This window comes from Gekko japonicus, unplaced genomic scaffold (assembly GCF_001447785.1).
Source record: "Gekko japonicus isolate JY-2015 unplaced genomic scaffold, Gekko_japonicus_V1.1 scaffold2603, whole genome shotgun sequence".
Classification (NCBI taxonomy): domain Eukaryota; kingdom Metazoa; phylum Chordata; class Lepidosauria; order Squamata; family Gekkonidae; genus Gekko; species Gekko japonicus.
The window spans coordinates 227,495-242,224 of record NW_015163164.1 but is presented as its reverse complement, the minus strand read 5'-3'; the positions used below and the strand labels follow the sequence as shown (position 1 = coordinate 242,224).

Below are 14,730 nucleotides of genomic sequence, written 5' to 3'. Positions count from 1 at the left end.
TGTTGTACTATCGTTATGTTTTTATCTTGTTTTAATTGTCTTAATTATGGCTTTTGCCTCAATTGTTAGCTGCCTTGAGCCTCATATATATATATATATATATACTTCCCAGTATTTTTCTGGGTTGTTTTTTTTTCAGCCAGATATCAGCTGGGGTATTTATCCGCCTATCCAATATTGCCAAGCCCCCCCAAAATCACAAAAATATTCAGGATTTTTCAGTGATGCTGGATAGTTAGTGTTAGAGGGTGTTTAAAGGAGTTGTAGTCCCTTAAAACACTTCCTGGGTGAAGCCGTGGCTTGGAGAAGTCATTTAAAGGGACCACAAGACCTTTAAATGCCTTTGGAGTTCAGCCACAGCATTCCCTTTAAACGCCTTTTCCCCCTCCATTGGAAACAATGGCGAATGGGGGCACCTCCTTCTGGGGCCCATAGAATTGGGCCCTCTGGTCCAATCTTTTTGAAACTTGGGGGGGGGGGTTGAGGAGAGGCACCAGCAGCTATGCTGCAAACATGGCACTTATACCTCAAAAACAACCCACACAGAGCCCCAATCGATTCTCCATTATATCCTATGGGGACCATGGACTACAATGATTCCCATAAAGTATAATAAAGCCAAAAAAATTCAGCAATCTGAAATATTTACGGAATCCGAATACCATACTGGTATTGGGATTTGGGAATATTGGGAAATACCAATATTTTCTGGGTTCAATATACCTGAGCCTGAAAAAATACCTGTGTTAGGTGTTTTTGCACACCCCTAGTTGCAAGCTCTTGGGTGGTTTTGCATCGCCTAGATCTGCCAGGACACCTCTTGGTAACTCTAAAATGCACTTTTGTCCTTATGGATTCATGGGAGGTCATTGCGCTGCCACTTCCGGCTGTAGAATAGCTTCTGTTGCCTGTGGAGACTGGCACCGCTTACCATCCGTGCTCCTGGCATCTCCTTGGCCGAGGCTCTGCCACCACCAATATGGAGGGGAGCTGTTTGCTTGCACCCGGGCGAGCGCCTTGCTGAAAGAAACCCGCTGCCAAATTAGCGTTTACATTGCATGTTTCAGTCAAAGCATTTTGATCCTTGTTTCTGCAAGATAATCCTAAGAAGTTCTTACTCTGAGAATAGAAGACTGTGATGGATTTAATTCATAAAGGGAAGCAGCCGCGAGGAATGTAAATGTAAGAGTCTGATAAGGTAGGATTTCCTAGTTGCTATGGTAACCTGTGGGTCATGAGCTTGAGAAAATAGAGTGAGTCCTAAAGCAGGGGAGATGATTATAAAATTTAACTGTCATTCTCCATTTAGAGTTGATGGCAAACATTATTTACTTAAGTTTATCTGCTGGCAAGCAAAGATCCCATTCTTTTCCTTCAGATTGCGGGACTTGGATTCCCTGAGTTGGACAATGTCTGACACGAAGTCAGCCCTGTAGGCTTTGTTCTAACCCAGGCAGTTTACACGGTCTCTCCCTGGAGACTTGGTCCCTTTCGTGTAAAAACCAACAGCTTCATCTCCTGAACCCTCGGGGAACGTCCATGTGGTGCGCATGCACCATGTAACACTTCTTTCCCCACACTACCCGCACATCATAAGGGGTGGGAGGGATGAGGGCATACGCTCACCACTACCTTCTGCAATCATTCTTTTTTCCTCAGTAGAGCTCTGTGCAAGCTAGAGGAGGAGGAAATTTTCTGGGATAATTATTTGTGCTGCTCACACGTGCTTAGAATTATAGAATGTTGGAAGGGACCTTGCAGGTCATCTAGTCCAACCCCCTGCACTCTGCAGGAGCACAGCCGAAAGATAGCCCTACAACATACCCGAAAGATGGTCGTCCAGCCTCTGCTTGAAAACGCCCAGCGAAGGAGCATCCACCACCTCCCGAGGCAGACTGTTCCCCTGCTCAACCACTCTGACAGTTAGGAAGTTTCTCCTGATATTTAGCCGGTAACGACTCCCTTGTAATTTCCACCCATTAGATCTAGTCTTGCAATCCGGAGCAAGAGAGAACAGATCCACTCCATCTTCAACATGACAGCCCTTCAGATACTTGAAGACTGCAATCATGTCCCCTCTAAGCCTTCTCTTTCCCAGACTAAACATACTGTCCCGCTCCAGAGGTCGCGGGCCGTGGGGGCCGGACCCTGGGACCTCCGACGAACCCCACAAGACCCCCACCGTACGCCTTACCAGGAAGGGCAGAGCACGACGAGCCAGCGAGGGAGATGGGAGTGGCGACCCTGGCCGCAGTGCGCCGCACTGGCCGAGCCAGGGGGCGGAGCAGTGTTCCCTCTAAGCTGAGTTGGTGTGAGCTAGCTCACAGTTTTTTAGCCTCTGGCTCACACATTTTTGTCTTAGCTCAGGAAGGACAGCTCCAGAGCAAACTAATTTATGCAGTAGCCAAATTGCTGGCTCAAAACTTTAATGCCAGTAGCTCACAGAGTAGAATTTATGCTCACAGGACTCCATGACAGAGGGAACATTGCCGTGGAGCAGCCCCCGGGAAGAAGAGCGAGACGAAGGCAATGGGGCTGACAAACCGAGAACGGGCACAGAACAGCGAGAGCAGCCGCAGAGCAGCACTGGCGGTGCAGCCCAGGGGCTGCCAGAGCCAGCGGCAGCGTACCAACATCCACCCCCACCGGCGTCCCGGTAGATAAAGGGGGCGTGGCCCAAGCCAGAGGGCGGATGGGTGGTCCCGGGAGCGGGGTGGGGAGATAAAAGGCAGTGTATAGAAGGGGCCAGGGAGGAGGAGTACGCTGTGAAACAGAGGGAGATGCTGAGAGAGACGCAGAGATGAGAAAGAGCGCGGGAAAGACTTTCACAGCGTGCTGGCAGAGGGACGCTCCAGGTGCACTTAACCCTGTCCCCTGTCTGTCTGAGGCCCCTCACTCCCTCTCCCACTTTGGAGCTGACTGCTTCCAGGGCCGCCCATCCCGCCGGAGCCCGACCAAGACCTCGACAACACGGCCACAGGGGGCGCTACACCGAGGACCAGGGGAGGACGCGACACATACCCAACTCTTTCAGCCTTTCCCCGTAAGACTTGGACTCCAACCCTCTCACCATCCTGGTTGCCCTCTTCTGAACACACTCGAGCTTGTCAGCATCCTTCTTAAAATGCGGTGCCCAAAACTGGACACAGGACTCCAGGTGAGGCCTGACCGTAGCAGAATAGAGCTTGCTTGGCTTTACTTCCCTGAGAAGGTGGGGTTTGGGACAGCTCCCACAGCATTGTGTCCGCACACTCTGCAGGGTTCACATGGTCAGGTGAGGTGGTGGCCTTCTTCTGAATTGGATGATTGGCCCATCGAAGTCAGTGTTGTCTGCTCAGACCAGCAGCAGCTTTCCCGGGTTCCTAATGGAGATCTCGCATATCCCCCCTCTGCCTGATCTTTTTGACTAGAGATGCCCGGGATGGAACCCGGAACCTTCTGCACGTCAAGCAGGTTCTCTGCCATGGAGCCGCAGCCCCTCCCCCCAAGGTTCCCTTTGCTGTAACAGATCTTGCTTCGGCGGCGGCAATGCGTGAGATGTGGGCTCGTCCTAAACGACCGGATCTGACCGGTGAGTCTGCCGTGCTCTGTGTTGCCCCACAAGATGGCTGCCCCACCCCAGAAGAGTGAATTTGAGCCGTCTGGTTGTGGAGTTGTATTCGGGGCCCTGCCCTCCTAGATCCAAGCCTGAGCCCTTCCGTGTCCCCACTCTATCACCTGGGGTGTCTCTCTGTGCACCGAAGCAAGACCAGCCGTGCAGGTTTTCCCCTTAATAGAGCACGTGCTTTCAAAACGTACAGCTCTCCCTCACGTAGTGTATCCCCTCAATTTATTTGGGACCGAGTAATGCTCATTAAGTTGTCTTTGCTCACACACAGTCTTGAAAGTCTTTGGGTTTTAAAAGAAGCCGCTCGTGCAGTTCAAGAGTGTCAGGTTAGGAGTGGAGAGACCCAAGTCCACGTTGTGGTTCTGCTGCGAAAGAGTCCGAGTGACTTTGGGCCAATTATACATGGGCTCATGAAGCTTCCTAATAAGGGATCAGACTAATGATGTATCAAGGTCAGTATTGTCTGCTTGGATGGGCACCAGCTCTCCAGGGCAGCAGGCAGAGGACTTGGACACCCCCCCACACACTGCTAAAGATGTCAAGTCCCAGATAAAAATGGGGGGGGGGAATGGGGAGCATTCTTTCTGAGAAGGGTGTTTGTTTGGGTTTTTTTTTTTTTGCAAAAATTGGAGAAAGGGAAATACTAAAAAAAGGGTCCTCTGAAATATTTCCTCTTAGAATGAATACAATGCTTCTTATGGTTTTCCCCACTTAAAATATATAATTGCACAAAAAAGTTTGCGGACTTCCTCAATTTTTCCAGTGGGGAAAAAAAGTGAAAGTTTCGGGAGCGCTGCCTGTGTAATATTTTCTCTTTCTGAGTAAGGAACTCCTTGTCTTAAAAAAGCCTTTCACACATTCCAGGTGTACACCATGAAAAAGTCAGGACTTTTTGCAAATTTTCCAGTGGGAAAAATTGAAAATTTTGGGGGCCACGGGAGGCGGGACCTCTTGTTCTGTGGACACATAGAAATTTTTCAAGATTCTTTTGGGCACTGCAGAATGTGTTTTCTTTTTCTTCCTTCAAGGTTTATTTTCCCCTTACCTCTCAGGTGGAAATAATCAAGGATGCATGTACTATGGTAGCCTAGGGCACAACAGTTTGCAACTCTTTCTCAAGTGTTGGGTATACTTGCAGTCTTTCTTAGAGAAAATGAAGATACTCATACTTTCAAATGCCATGCAGTTTCATATGCTGAGTTATGCCTTATATATTTTATGTTCAATCGGCAAAAGAAGTTCCAATTTGATAGGAAAGTAACTATTGTATATATTTCAAATTCCCCCCGAATTTCCATTTTGTTTCCCGTGGCTTCAACATTTCTGGGAATTTTCCATTTCTGCCTACTGCCTGATCATTTTTTTAAACTAGAGATTGAATTATGGATCTTCTGCTTGCAGAGATGTTCTACCACTGAGCCATGGGGCCTCCCTTACCCCCACCTCTTATTCTGGCCGGCCTGTCTCTCAGGATTGGTGTGGGAATTAAACAGCGGAGCAGGGCAGTCTCTCTGTGCTCATAATGAGAGGAAAGGATGGAAAAGGCTGTAGGCCATGTAATCATGTTTCAAATCTGCTGTCAGGTAGAGAGGATGCTCGTCGCCTGAACCTGTGATCAACCTTTTCCCAAGGAGTTTGGTTCTTCCTGGGGCACGGCCAGCTGTGGCCGTTGTCTATGGGAGTGAGACTTTCTCAGATACAAGCTTCCCACCTCACATTGGGTTGAACACACTTGAAGCGGCCGTATACTGAATCAGTCCATCAAGGTCAGTATTGTCTACTCAGACTGGCAGCAGCTCTCCAGGGTTTCAGGGAGAAGTCTTTTGCCTCACGTGCTGCCTGGTCCTTTCAACTGCGGTTGCTGGGGGTTGAACCTGGGGCCATCTGCATGCTGAACAGAAGCTCTGCCACTGAACCACAACCCCAAGTAATCCTGAATGTTTGCAGCACACCTGAATTTTGAATGTTTTGCAGGCAATTGGATGCTGTTATAAAAGTAGTAATGTATGGCTGCGAGAGTTGGACCATAAGGAAGGCCAAGCGCCGAAGAATAGATTCTTTTGCATTATGGTGCTGGAGAAGACTCTTGAGAGAGTCCCTTGGACTGCAAGGAGATCAAATCAGTCAATCCTAAAAGAAATCAACCCTGACTGTTCCCCGGAAGGCCAGAGACTGAAGCTGAAGCTCAAATACTTTGGCCACCAGATGATAAGGGAGCACTCACTGGAGGAGACCCTGATGCTTGGAAAGATTGAAGGCCAAAGAAGGGGACGGCAGAGGATGAGATGGTTAGACAGGGTTATCGATGCAACTAACAAGAAGTTAAGCAAACTCTGGAGGACGGCAGAAGACAGGAGGGCCTGGCGTGAGGTGGTCCATGGAGTCACAAAGAGTCAGCCTCGACTGTGTGACTGAACAACAACATAAAAGATGCTACTGGTCTGTTTTGTTTTGTTATATGTGTGTATGAAATTGTTCAGGATTTTCTATTCCTTGGCTCCATCGTCAACCGAAAGAGAGACTGCTGCACCCAAGAAATCAGGATGCTGAGACTGGGAAGGGCAGCCAGAAGGAGCTAGAAAAGGTTTTTAAGTGTAAGGATGTGTGGCTGGTGTCCAGGGTCAAGGTAATTCATGCCACAGGATTCCTCATCACATGTATGGGTGTGGAAATCGGATGATGAAGGAAGGTGTGACAGGAAGAGACTTGATTCCTTTGAAATGTGGTGTTGAAGGAGAGTTTTACAGATACCGTGGACCGCCAGTGGGTAAGGTAAAGTGGCTCAGTGGTTAAGACGCTGAACTGCAGACTGGAAGGTCGGTAGTTCGGCAGTTCGAGACCCATCTGTGGCCCCAGCTCCTGGCAACCTAGCAATTTGAAAGCAAGAAATTGCAAGTAGATAAATACGTACCACTTTGGTGGGAAGGTATCAGCGTTCCATGTACCTCGGTATTTAGTCATACCGGCCACGTGACCATGGAGAAGTCTTCGGACAGCGCTGGCTCTTCAGCTTGGAAACGGAGATGAGCACCGCTCCCCTGGAGTCGAATTTGACTAGCTTTCGAGCAAAGGAAAACCTTTTTAAGTACCTCTAAAGAGATCAAGCTGAACTCTTCCTAGCAGCTAAAATGACCAAACTGAGAGTATTGTACTTTGGTCGCATCATAAGAAGAGAAATCTAACTGGGAAAGACAATGCTAGGAAAAAGTTGAAGGCAGCAAGAAAAGAGGAAGACCCAGCATGAGATGGACGGACTCACTCAAGGACTGCAGAGCTCTCCATTTGCAGGACGCAAGCAAGGCTGTTAAGGATAGGACGCTTTGGAGGTCATTCATGCATAGGTTCACCATAAGTTGGAAGTGACTTCACTTCACACGCACCTGTATGTATATATAATTTTAGTGCAAAAGCTTACAGTGCCAAGCCTTGTAAATTCTCTGGGTCAGGGGTCATTTCCTGCGGGAGCGCACAGGAGCGGAGCTCCGGCAGTAAGGAGCCCAGGGGGCGGGCACATGCAACAAGCCCCGCCTCCTGCTCCCAGCAGCCCTCAGTCAGGCCACAAGGAGCAAGAAGCAGCCAGGTAGGTTGCAGAGCCTCCCCCTGGCCCGCCTTCAAGTACAAGCTCTCCCTCCTTTGTGAGGGCAGATCTGTGCATTCCCCCCCCCCCCAATAGCTAGCAATCCAAAACAGTCCAGCGGAGCCTGAGCGGTGGGTGTTGCCTTCTGACACACTTCTGGTGATGTCAGGGGGTGTGGCATATGCAAATAAGTTATGCTAATGAGCTCCTGCACCTCTTTTTCTGCAAAATGACCCCTGCTCTGGGTAGAGGGGATGGACAAAGATTGACAGTCCTATTTGCTATAAAAATCCCAGGAACAAGACTCTCAGCCTGCCATAACTCACTTTGGCAGTGTTCACAATGTATGCATGGGGGGGGGGGAGGTTGCCCATTTGAATCATCCAGCATGTTCCGCTATTTATAGTTTGCATTTAAGTTGGGGGGGGGGAAATGAAAACTGTTACATTTGCCCGCAAAAAATGCTCTTAAACGAGCTAATCTGAAATCCTCGTTTTCAATCAGAGGGGAATTATGACCGGTTTTATAGAGCAGATTACTCCCCGACATGTCTCCTTTTTGTCTGATTTAGTTTCCCTAACTGTGCTCCCGAAGTGTTTAAATATTAAGCCAAATGTTATTTCCTTCCATGGTTGGTAAAACATTTCCAAATCAAGGCAGAGGATTTCCGTGCCCATCTCCATATGAATGAGAACCCCCGGGAGGGAGGGAAGAAGTGTCAGGTGGCCTCTCTGGTGCTCTCGGCTCACCTCGATTAGGGAGACTGATTGGAAGGGTTATCGAGATTTCCCAAGGCCGTCTTGTGCTTTGCTTCTGCTCGCCGGAGAGTGTGGCAGGCGGTCCGACCCAAGAAAGAAATGGGTCAAGCTGCAGGAGCGTGCCGGAGTGCAATCCTGAATTGCCAAATAATGCATCTTGGGGAGTGAGACGTGCGGACAGTTCTGTCGCAAGCCGCTCAAGCTTTCCCTTAAACAAAACGTAAGTAGTGATTACTGGGCATGACATCTCGGGGCTTTAATATTCATTTATGCCAAATCTTCCTTCACTAGTTCTGCTCTCTCAGGCAGTTTTGGGAGCTTTAGGCAGGCAGCGTTCTCTAAATTTTAGCTGTCTCAGTTCTGTCATCAGTGTTGTGAAATGTTACACAGGTCAGACTGAATATCAATGCGCTGGGGGGGGTGTGTGTGTCTCTTGGCTGTGTCTGCAAGATACCGAAATAGGTGGCGTTCCGTCACCACTGGAACCTGACAGTCTGATCTACAGTTTCTGCACAGTAGCGCACTATGAAGTCCTACAGTGTCCAAACTGAAAAGTACCAGAATTTAAAATGCAAACATTTCTTTTGTCTTAGTTCTACTAAAGGCCATCTGTGGTCCACAGGTTTTCTGAAAGAGCAGGGGGCAGGGTCTTCCTGGCCTTCAAAAATGGGGAGGGGTGGCCTTTGGCAGGCCTCTCCAAGGAGCCCAGTTTGCCTGTGAAGATGCCATTATATCTCCTCCCCAGGGGTCATTTCGTAGAAAAAGAGCTGCAGGAGCTCATTAGCATAACTCATTAGCATAACTCATTTGCATATGCCACACACACCCCGGCATCACTGGAAGTGTGTCAGAAGGCAACACCCACCACTCAGGCTCCACTGGACTGTTTTGGATTGCAAGCTGTTTGGGGGGGGGGAGTGCAGATCTGTCCTCGCAGAGGAGGGAGAGCTTGTACCTGAATAAAACTTGGTCTTAAAGGTGCCACTGGACTGTCTTGGACCAGGGGGAGCTCTGCAACTTACCTGGCTGCTTCTTGCTCTGACTGAGGGCTGCTGGGAGCAGGGGGCGGGGCTTGTTGCATGTGTCTGCCCCCTGGGCTCTTTACTGCCGGAGCTCTGCTCCTGTGCGCTCCTGCAGGAAATGACCCCTGCTCTTCTGGTGATTTCAAGCTAAAAGGAGGCTGCCCCTGTGATAAAAGTCACTCCTTTAGATATCTGGTGGGTGAGCACTCTCGGTCTGGACTTAGCAGCTGACTCTTGTCCAGGCCTATGAAACTAGGATCTTCTGCTTTTGAGATGCAGCCTTCCCTCAGCAGGTGTGGAATGAAGAAGGAGGAGGAGATTGATGATGATGATGATGATGATGATGATGATGATGATGGTGATGATGATGATTGGATTTATACTCCGCCCTTCACTAGGAGTCTCAGAGCAGCTCAAAAACTCCTTCCCCTTCCCCTCTCCACAACAGATACCCTGTGAGCAATGCTCCCTCTAAGCTATGGAGTCCTGTGAGCAAAAATTCTACTTTGTGAGTTACTGGCATTAAAACTGTGTGCGAGCAATTGGGCTACTGCATAAATTAGTTTGCTCTGGAGCCATCCTGCCTGAGCGAAGACAGAAATCTGTGAACTGGAGGCTAAGAAACTCTGAGCTAGCTCACACTAACTCAGCTTAGAGGGAACACTGCCTGTGAGGTAGGTGGGGCTGAGAGAGCTCTGAGAGAACTGCTCTTCCAAGGACAGCTCTGACAGAACTATGGCTTGCCCAAGGTCATCCAGCACCTGCAAGTGGAGGAGTGGGGAATCAAACCAGATTAGATTCTGCACACTTAACCACTACACCAAACTTGCCATGTGTAGGTTCTCTAGCTCAGCGGTGTAATACCTTATAGTCTCATGATCAGTTTTGAGTCCTACGATTTAAGAAGAAGACAGTCCTGTGTTCAATGGCGTAGAATTTTGGTGGGGAGGGATGAGGAAATCAGCTTCCCCCCCCCAGGAGGGAGTAGCACCCTTCACCTTGATGAAGGAAGTCCTAGAACCCTTCCTGAAGAAGGCACCAGGATCAAATCACTAGCTGTTATCCCCAATTTGGGAAAAGATGTTTAAGTAATTCTGTCAGGTTCAACAGCAAGTAAATCTCCACACACGTTTCCAGGGAATCGTTATGCTTTATTAGACTACAGGTGTGTTGCCATGATCTACAGGTATATTGTTAGGAATGACAATGGGGCGGAGGCATCCCTTCATATAGCGTGATGCTGCAAATGGCTAAGCAAATGAAATCCAAGCGCACGGGCGGGAATTCGCCCGGCGGGAGGTTACATAATGAACGGGAGAGTCTCCGTGCCTCATGAGAGCAGAAATATTCACACCAACAGTGGAACGCAAGCCCTCCCTCCTCCTCAAGGTTAGTCAGATTAACCCAGTCTGGCAGCGCCAGTTCGCACAGTCCCATGAGTGCCTCCCTATCACTGTTTACAGCAAGTGAGCAAAGCAAGCAAGCAGGCACGCGCCGTAGCGCCACAGTCAGGAAAGGACAAGTACAATTGAAACATGGCAGCTAGCTGACACCGTGTCTGTGCATCTCCAGGCATTCTTAGGTTAAACAGATGCCCATTTCAATCCGTTTTGACGTGGCCTGGGTTGTCCCAAGGAATGACCTTCACTGGGGAAAAGATGTGGGAGTGTGACCCCGTTGCTTCTCCTGAATTTCTCAGTGGCTTCCTGCAATAGTATCCTGGACCGGTTGTCTGAGAGGGATCTCAAGAGCACGATGTTTCCGTGGTTCCATCCCTATCTGGCTGATTGATTCCAGAAGATTGTGCAGCAGGAGAGTTGCTCAGATCTGTGACCTCCTTGCTGTGAAGTTCTGCAAGGCTTGGATCCTGCCCCCCACCCCTACTCCGCCATGCTATTTAATCTTTCCTTGATGGCTCAGAGAGACTTGATCCAGGGATCTGCAAGAAAGGTGTCAGCTATGCTGATAAAATAGTAAAAAGCCCAGTGGTAGCACTTTTAAGACTAACAAAATTTATTGTAGCATAAGCTTTTGAGAAACACAGCTCTCTTCGTCAGATACATGTTAGTCTTAAAGGTGCTAACTGGGCTTCTTACTGTTTTGCAGCCGCAGACTAACACAGCTAACTCCTCTGGAGCTATGCTGATGACACTCAACATTGTGGCCAGTGTCCCCTCTAAGCTGAGTCACTGTGAGCTGGCTCACAGTTTTTTAGCCTCCACCTCACACATTTTTGCCTTAGCTCTGGAAGGAGGACTCCAGAGCAAACTAAATTAAGCAACAGCCAAATCGCTTGCTCACAACTTTAATGCCAGTAGCTCACAAAGTAGAACTTTTGCTCACAAGACGCCACAGCTTAGAGGGAGCACTGATTGTGGCACCTGGAATATCCAAGTCTGCAGAATGAGGGCTTGTGCGATTGAGACAAGACTGAGGTGATGTTTGGGACCCGGACTGGCAGTGGAGCCAGGGTAGCAGGTCTGGGTAGGGGGGCACCTTCCCGTTGTCTCCTGGCTTCACTGGAGTGCATCATGGGACAATCAGACCCGACACTTGTACGACTGGCCTTATTTCCTCCTTGATTTCAGAGATGAGGACGCTGCCTCCCTTTGATAAGTAATCCCGAACCCCCAGAGAGCCACCCTTTTCAGATCCCTCCTGGGCATGCACAGTCCCCTTCCCTGCCTGTCCCTGGCCCAGTTCCCCGGGCGCCTCATGGAAACCTCATCCTCCGGGTGAGAGTGTGTTCAGCCATCTCCTGTGGGAGCATTCCCCAAGTCGACCAAACTCCCAGTCATGTTACTCTCAACACCTCTCTCTTGGCAGTGATAAGTTTATTGAGATATATGCATGATCCAAAAAGTCACTGTGCTAGAACTAAAGACTTTTGGTGGGTATAAGCTTAATATAGGTGATTCGAATAAAAGCCCCTTCCTTCCCCAAGCACATGTCACACATTCACGCCACGCCTAGCATTGCCATCTCAACCAAGGAAAAGATATATGTGTTGGTGATCTGCTGATCACACTGGTACCAAAAGCTTCTCAAGGACACCTCAACCTGGGAAAGGAAGAGGAGGTACAACTTGCGAGAAAAGTTATGACTTCTACAAGCAAAGGTTCCACTCCCTCATTCACTCCAGGTGGGGAAGTTAAGTGTGTACCTACAAATGTGTTAAGTGTGTGCCTACAATGAGAGCTCTCTCAGCCCCACCTATCTCACAGGGTGTCTGTTGTGGGGAGGGGAAGGGAAAGGAATTTGTAAGCTGCTCTGAGACTCCGATTGAAGGGCAGGGTATAAATCCAATCTCCTCCTCCTCCTCCTGGCCTTCCACCAGCTTTGGTTGTGTGCTGTCTGTGGCCTTTCCTTGGAAAAACAGTGGAGGTTGGCCAAGGTTGTAAATGCTGTGAACGTCTCTAGGTTAGATTACTGCAGTGTACTCCATGCTGCCTTTGAAGATGGTTGGGAAGTTTGAAATGTGGTACAGAATGCAGTGCTTGGGCTGTATTCTGCCACTTCTAAGCTTTACTGCCCCGTGAGTTGATTCTGGGCACCGTTCAAAGTACTGGTTCTTCCTTTGAAAGCCCTAAATGGTTTGGGACGGGGGTGCTTCTCCTTGACCACCTGTTAATCCTGAGACCCCAGGTTTTCCTTCTCATCTGATGGAAGGGGGGGTGTGGTGAACAGAGAGGCAAGATCTTTTGCCTGGCGGAGTTTTGATGACTGAATGGCCTCCCATCATGGATGTCCTGGAACATAAGAACAGAAGAGAAGCCATATTGTCTCAGGCCAGTGGCCCATCCAGTCCCACACTCTGTGCCACACAGTGGCCAAAATCCAGGGGCCATCAGGTGGTCTACCAGCAGGGCCAAAACTCCAGAAGACCCCCCTCCAGTGTTGCCCCCCAAACACCAAGGATACAGAACGTCACTGCCCCAGATAGGGTGTTCTATCTGTACCTTGGGGCTAAGAGCCACTGATGGGCCTCTCTTCCCTATCCTGTTGTGCCGGGTGCCAGGTGAAAACTTTTTTTAAAAAATGAATCCTTCCCATTGTGTTGATGGTGGTGTGTTGGCGTCTCCTTCTCTGTTGTTTTTACTGACAGCTGCTAAATTTACTTTAAAATAGTTTTTGTTGTTGTTAATGAAAGTTATGCATTCGCCTCCTTGATGGCACAGTTCAAATCAAAGGCGAAGCGAAAATTCTCCTCTCACACAGTGGAATGGGGACTGTAATCACCAGTCTGATCCTGAACTCACAAGGAATGTAAGTGAACAGGTGCCTGACCTGACCTTCCATGAAGAGCGTTAAATTTTGTCGGAATAGAGGTGAGAGGACATCAGCGTCCATGCTCCTTTTGGGTGTGCTTCGATTTGTGTGTCGGTGCTCTCAGTGGCTTAAAAAAAAATGCAAACGGTATGAGGAACGTACACACTAAAGATCTTAAATACTGATAAGTTTTATCCCGATAAAAATAGTTTCTACAGAAAGCTTTGAATTCGTTTGAATTAAAAACCTCACATCTTTTGTTTTTACACTGATCAGGCATTTCAGTGCAAGTTGTTATTTGGACAGAAACTTAACGTGGGTTACTTCTAAGACGTGCCTGATCACATCCTGCTGCATCTTGGCCATTGATTCTGATTTTTCGAGAGACCCTCGCACATCAGTGGGCACCGATTGGAGAGCGGCTTTGTCTCGCCTTCAAAGCCCTGGAGGGCCTTGATGGTCGCGGAGGCTCAGGGCCTGTGATGAGTTGAGTGCCTTCTGAACTCTCTTTGTCTTCTGTGATCCCGGCCGTTCCAAATTGCTCACGTTCGATGATGTCGGATCTGTGGCGGCTCCTGGAAGAACAAAGACGCCCGTTTGGAACAAAATTACACGCAGGCTTGGTTAATGTTGAGAAGGGAAGAGAAGAGGTTGACTTTTCCTTAAAGTAGCCAAGATGAGCCTTTGAGCTAATTAAATTAGGGTGCGGGGGAGGCTAGTATTTCTCATTAACCTTCTTCGAATGGGAGCCGGGCGGCCCCGGCCATGTCTGTTCTGCGTTTAGCATTCAAAAGTAGTCTGCCCTGACAGCAATCGAGTAGGATCTTATTTTGTTCTCCCCCCTGAAGATCTCAAGCACTGCAGCGTCACACGTGCCTCTAAATCCAGGCCAGGCAGAGCGGCTGTCCCCAAGCCTGACAGCTACATCCTATCGGCTTCTTCCAGCACATGCAGACTGCGTTACGTGGCCAGGAGAGCTGGCGACTGCCCTGTGCTGTAGGGCATCAAACCAGTCAGCAGGCAAAACAAATATATAAATAAATGCTAAGCGGCTGGGTACCGAGTGCTAGATTTATGGTAATGTGTGTGGGACACAGAGAGCTGAAAAGCCACCAGCTCTCGAAAACCAAACTGGGATTTTAGTGTTGTTGTTTGCAGTGTGCTTGTGTCAGTGGGGCTGTTTGTGAACCGACGTGTAATTCAGATCCAGTCTGCCAAAGCGATGTATCTCTTTGGCCTTCGTCGCCGCCACCCCCACCCCCCCGCGTGTCATCCATTATTCATCAGCAGACAGAGCTGGATTTGCTCATGAGATGAGGCAACTTGTTGACTCCAGAAGGAAAGTTTGGGGGCAAGGTGGGCCCAATCTATCTGGGAAAGGGTAATTAAGTGAGGCAGTCACCTTTCGTCCACAGTGCCGAGGCAGATGTGGGAGTGGAACAGAGAGGAGACCAGCAATCCTGCGGCCCTCTTTCAAGAGCAAGTGGCGAGGGATGG

General features: G+C 49.1%; 1 protein-coding gene across 1 annotated transcript in view; it reads left to right on the top strand.

The window, feature by feature from the left end:
- Positions 1–2,529: 2,529 nt before the first annotated feature.
- Positions 2,530–14,730, top strand: part of LOC107106874 (cell adhesion molecule 1-like) — a 180,110-nt gene continuing 167,909 nt past the window's right edge. Inside the window, exons 1-2 of the mRNA XM_015407089.1 lie at positions 2,530–2,656; positions 3,509–3,571. Coding sequence (XP_015262575.1) covers positions 2,530–2,656; positions 3,509–3,571 — 190 coding nt within the window. The remainder of the gene's footprint in view (positions 2,657–3,508; positions 3,572–14,730) is intronic.